This window comes from Olea europaea, unplaced genomic scaffold (assembly GCF_002742605.1).
Source record: "Olea europaea var. sylvestris unplaced genomic scaffold, O_europaea_v1 scaffold428, whole genome shotgun sequence".
NCBI lineage: Eukaryota > Viridiplantae > Streptophyta > Magnoliopsida > Lamiales > Oleaceae > Olea > Olea europaea.
In genome coordinates this window covers 112,448-118,517 of record NW_019262587.1, presented here as the reverse complement: position 1 = coordinate 118,517, position 6,070 = coordinate 112,448, and the positions used below count along the sequence as shown (strand labels likewise).

General features: G+C 32.5%; 1 protein-coding gene across 1 annotated transcript; it reads left to right on the top strand.

Annotated features, from left to right (window-relative positions):
* Positions 1–1,496: 1,496 nt before the first annotated feature.
* On the top strand, positions 1,497–3,510 carry LOC111387838 (GATA transcription factor 9-like). The gene is made up of 2 exons (XM_023012434.1): positions 1,497–1,922; positions 2,615–3,510. The coding sequence occupies exons 1-2, from the start codon at positions 1,635–1,637 to the stop codon at positions 3,359–3,361; spliced, it is 1,035 nt and encodes a 344-aa protein (XP_022868202.1). The 5' UTR covers positions 1,497–1,634; the 3' UTR covers positions 3,362–3,510.
* Positions 3,511–6,070: the final 2,560 nt, after the last annotated feature.

Below are 6,070 nucleotides of genomic sequence, written 5' to 3'. Positions count from 1 at the left end.
CTGAATAAAATTATCTCCGTTTCGCTCCTCGTGAATATAGGCATATCGTCGAACCACATAAATACTTGTATTGATTTATCTCTTTCATCTCTTTAATATTGCACATAAAATCCAACCGTTAGTTTGAACAAAGGATAAATATTTTAGTAGTATAGGATTGATCTTTTAATAAATTTAACAATAAACATTAAAATCAATTGAATAGAAACGAGAAAGAGACATGTAAAACATTTGTATTTGAAGGAGTGAAAATTGCTTTCGATATTTATTTCAAGTTGGTAGCTACACTTAGGGATGGCAATAGGCCGAGCCTTTAAACCACGAGCTCAGCTCGGGCTCGTGGCAAGTTGAGCTCGTGAACTCGTGTTTTTTTAATTTTTTGCACATTTTTTGCACCTTTTTTTTTTTTTTAAGAAATTCAATTTTTTGGACGAGCCGTCAAAACTGCTCGTGGGATCGAGCCCCCTGCTCGGTTAGGGCTCGGAATGACGAGCCCGAGCCCGAGCCCTGACCGAGTGGCCGAGCCGACTAGCCGTTCGGTCCATTTGACATCCCTAGCTACACTCCTATATTATGACTACACAAAAATGTAAAAGAGGAGTACATAAAATATTCATTTATTGACTCATTTTAATAATATTTAGCCTGCTACAAAACTTACCAAATAACGTAAAATGAAATGAAAATAAAATGATAAATTATAAGAGAGACAAGACCATATTAAAGAAACTTTTTCTTCTTCACATTGGATGATCTGTAAGTCTTCACAATGTACGTATTTAGAGGCTTCAAAATGCATATAGAAAAAAATTAAAATGATAGTCGAATGCAATTTACCCACGAAATAAAATGATGATTTTGACCATTTATCTAAGGTTCGAATTCCATGAAAATTATAGAAAAAATCCACTTTTTTTACGTTTTTATAACATGAAACTAGCTTTAACACAATTCATATACTAGATCATAACACCCCATGACCAATAATAATTGAAAAATAACATCACGTTTTATCTCCAATAAAAATATGGGTTGTGCTACTTGTACAGGCTCTGTTGCACAGAGCCTATACAGATACACACACATGGGGTGGACCCCACATGTGAACCCCATGTGTGGGGTCCACCCTTCATGTAAGATGCCCTGCGCAAGAGGCCTTTTCCTAAAAATATTAAGGACTCGAGTGAAAAGTTTCTAATAAAAAAAGAAATTTTTTTAATAAAAGTTGATAAAATATATGATTCAAAACTTGAGAAAAATTATGAATCCCATAAAATATGTAATTGAAATTGAAGTTACTTTAACAAAATTTTATCAATCGAGGTGTAAATACTAAATAAAGATTAAGGGACAATATGGTAATTACATACAATTATTATTTTCACGTGGATTATTAAAAAATTTGAAACTAGCAAAAATTAAGGTTTATTTGAAGCCATATTTTTTCCTCGTCAAACGCAAATGAATCCCCTTCCTTACTTCTCCTTCCACCTCTCTCTCCCCTCCAAAACTTCACTTCCCCAACTCTCCCTCTAACTTTCTCTCTGTATAATCTGTCCACATACTATAATTCTTATCATTTTTTCACAATTTTCACTTCCTTAAGCTCTGTGTATTCAACAAAATATACATTAATGGAAAACCCAGATTTTTTCCAAGGAAATTATGCCAAAAATGGTGACCATTTCATCATAGAAGACCCCCTAGACTTCCCAAAGGATGATGTTATGCTCACTGAGGACACGTTTGATTCATCGGTCGGAGCCTCCACCAACTCATCAGCCGCCACGGTGGTGGACGCCTCATGCAACTCCTCATTCTCCGGTAGTAGTACTACTACTGAACCTCATTTCCCCGGAGGTATTGGTGGCTGCCAGAGTTTCGCCGATGAACAGTTCTCTAATACTGAACTTTGCATGCAGGTAAATAATTTTTAACACTTCTCTATGTTTATTTTACGTGCCTATGGAATTTTGTTTTGATGGCTTTTCAGTATTTTCTACAAAGAAAAAACTATTATTTTTGCTGAGACATTGATATAATTTAAACGGTCGCAATTAAATGATTAAAAAATATATACATGTATGACGATGATTATACATTTTATTGTCCACCTATTAAATTGGAGAGACTGAACATGAAAAATACTTACATGTAACATAATGAATAAGCTATTTTTCTAGATTGTTAATCGTCTAAGTATCAATTAAGTGATTGAACATCTTTAATGTTAGTATGTGGGACCCATCTAAAGGATCGATAACTTAATTGACATTTATGCTATAATAATGATCAACAGTCTAGATGAATAACATTCTTTAACATAATAATATATTTTTCTAGTTTAGTTTGAAATTTGAATCATGCCATGTCCGATTTTTTATCTCATTTGGTAGGGTATTATTATTATTTATTTATTTATTTATTATTATTATCCAAACATATTCAAAAATAGTTTCTTAGTCTCAATAAAAAACTTTTGACTTTTTAAAAGTCATGCATTATACAATGTAACTCGTATGATGTAAAAAAGAGTGAAGGCTGTAAAATTCAATTGCATGTGTACAGTCATCCACTTTCTAGTGTTTTAAGTTGGTTTGATGTATTTTTACAGCATGATGATTTAGCTGAATTGGAATGGCTATCAAATTTTGTGGAGGAATCATTTTCAAGTGAGGAATTCCAGAGGCTGCATCTAATACAAGGCATGAAGGCCCGAACTGATGAACCTTATGAAACTCGTTTATACCAATTTCATCCTGAAACCACCACCACTACTATCGACACCACCCCAATGCTTAGGCCCCAAATGCCGGTCCCCGCCAAGGCACGAAGCAAGCGCTCACGCTCCGCCCCTGGCAACTGGACGTCCCGTCTTTTAGCCTTGTCACCAACGCCACTTTCTAGTGTCCCGGCAATGCCAGCCTCGTCAGAGTCTGAAATTGCCGTGAACGTTGGCAAGAAACCAATGAAGGCAATGGCGAAGAAGAAAGAAGGTTCCAACACTGCAATCACTGAAAATGACAGTGAAGGGCGGAAGTGCCTCCACTGCTCCACAGACAAGACACCACAGTGGCGGACCGGGCCTATGGGTCCAAAAACACTGTGTAATGCATGTGGAGTGCGTTACAAGTCGGGCCGGCTCGTCCCAGAGTACAGGCCGGCAGCAAGCCCTACATTTGTGCTCACTAAGCATTCCAATTCACATAGGAAAGTTTTAGAGCTGAGGAGACAAAAAGAACTCAGGAGGGCTCATCAACACCAACAATATCCCCATCAAAACATTACGTTTGATGTATCCGACGGTGACGATTACTTGATTCATCAACATATCGGGCCCGACTACGGGCAGCTGATTTAGACAGACTACTAGAGTAAGTAGAGACTTTCGCTAATTTTTTTCTGGTTAACTAATTTTATAGGTTAAAATATTTCCAACTTATCGAATTTTCTAGTAGTTTTTTACTTCTAAATTATCCCAAGAAGAAAAAGAAAATGGAGGGAGGCAAAGTAGAGGATGGAATGTCATGTCCTTTAATTTGAGGTTTGATTTTTGCTCAAAATATGACAAATTCTTGAATCCATTTTCGTCATTCCGTTTTTCTATTCTTCACTATATTTTATTATGAATTCTATAGAAAAAGCTTGATGGATGACTAAAAAAAGATGAATCGAGGACTTAAGATATTATGCCCATGTTTGAGCCACATTATTTTCATAAGAATGCATTTTTGAATATTGTGTTGATAGAAAATGTATGGTTTGAAAATAAGGAAAAGTTTTGGACTTGAGTGTAATATTATTTTATTGAAAAATGTGTGGTTGAAATGATGTCAAATCACTGTTTAAGCATATGTCTTTTTAAAAGAATGTGGCTCAAATAAGACCTAAATGTTCTTTTTGCTCATATAAATATATATGAGTAATTAGCATGAAACGTTCTTACCTTCATTTTTTGGCATTTTCACTTTTATATTCACCTTTTATTGTAGAAAATGTCATTTTCACCCAAAATTTCGATAAAAAAATGTAAAATGACAAGAATACACTCCTATTTAAATAAAATTAAAAAGAAAAAAGAAAAATTAAAAAATAAATTGCAATTATACTTCCAAACTTTTTAAAAAATTGCAAATGAGTCAAAATAAATTATTAAAAGGGTAATTAACACAAAACGTCCATACCTTTCATTCTTTAATAATTTCACATTTATTCTCACATTTCATTGCGAAAATTATCGTTTCATCTATTTTCCAAACTAAAAGTTATAAAATGACAAATATACTCTTTAAATAAAACAAAAATAAAGAATAAATTACAAATATACTCATCAAATAAATAATTATAAAAAGTAAGTGTTTTTTTTTAATTTTTTAAAATTATTTATTTGTAGTTTTTAAAAAAAATTGGGAGTATAACTGAAATTTATTCCTTATTTTCTTTTCTTTATTTTTATTTTGTTTAAATAAGAGGGTATATTCATCATTTTACAACTTTTAATTGAAAAATTGATGAAAATGATGGTTTCTGCAATGACATGTGAAAATATCAAAAAATGAAAGGTAGTGACGTTTTATACAATAATATTGAAAATTATGGACATTTTGTGTTAATTACCATTTTAATAATTTATTTGGACTCGTGTGCAGTTTTTAAAAATGTTTGGGAGTATAATTGCCATTTGTTCTTTAAAATTTTTATTTTTGTTTTATTTAAATAGGAGAACATATTTATCATTTTACATTTTTTAATTGGAAAATTGGATGAATAAGACACTTCCAAAATGAAAGATGAAAATAGGGTTGAAAATGTCAAAAAATAAAAAGTGTGGACATTTTGCACAATAACATAAAAGAATGCTTACGAAAAGGGACAATTTTTTCCTTACCAATGAGGATGTTTACATAGTTTTCTGCTACTTTTTAATTAACTTTTTAAACGTTTGATTCTAAATCTTTTTGCAGGGAATTTTCTACCATATGCTCGTGCATTGTTCCCAAGAAATAGAAGAAGACAAATAAAAATAAAAGAAATGTGCCACATGTACAACAACTTATAAAACAATTTGTACAGCTTTTTCACATATAAAGGGTGAAGCCCATGGTTAAAATAAGCGCGGATTCCACACATGTGAGAGGACTGTAATTTTTACAGCATTTGGATGTTATACAAGTATCTTTATTGAGAATAAAAAGGGGTGCCTACTTTCATGCACAGTATCACGTGAGAATCAATGTAAAACTTTGGTCCATTTTAAAATGAAAAATGCTATTTGTACCCGAGCGTTTATACACCTCACATGGGGGCGGGACCCGCACACAATAAATGCATGGGTAAATACAGCTTCAGCTTTCAGACTTCGGAACTGTAACTGGTTTCGTTAGAATTGGATATGATTAAGAATGAGAGACACCTATAATAAGAAGGGTTTTTTCTTTTCAAAAATTGAGAATACTTCGTACGATTTCATAATATAATTTTCAAAATTCATATTAACGGAAATTTCCATCCCTAAAGAGCAACAATTCATTGGTAAAAAATTTCACCGATGAAAATTTCAAGTCAGTAAATAGGTTCACGAAGGTCTGGTCGATAATAGTTACCGATGTAAATATTCCACAGGCATATTCTATAGAAATTCTACATTTATCTTATGAAGTTTATTATGGCAATATAATTGCCACATTGTGAAGATGCTAGTACCTAGTACTGTGTCGGATCACGTGCAAATGATCCATACACCTGCAACTTAATTAATTTTTAATTAATTAGGTGCCCATCTTAATTAATTATTTTTCATAATAAAAATTTATTAACCTTCACATATATAATTAAAAAAGTTGTGAAACAGAAGTATGTCTCAAGCCATTCTTGCTATTATGAAATTAAGTAATTAATAACTGCAATAAATGGCCTGTGATGAAATTAAAATAACAGAGAGAACAGAAAAGTAGTGGTGGATCACGAATAATCAACTTATTTTGGGAAATAATTTTTTAAACTGCTGCATCTTAGCAGTAATCACATGGATTCCTCTCATGCATTATTCTTTTTATAAGTCTTTTCAATC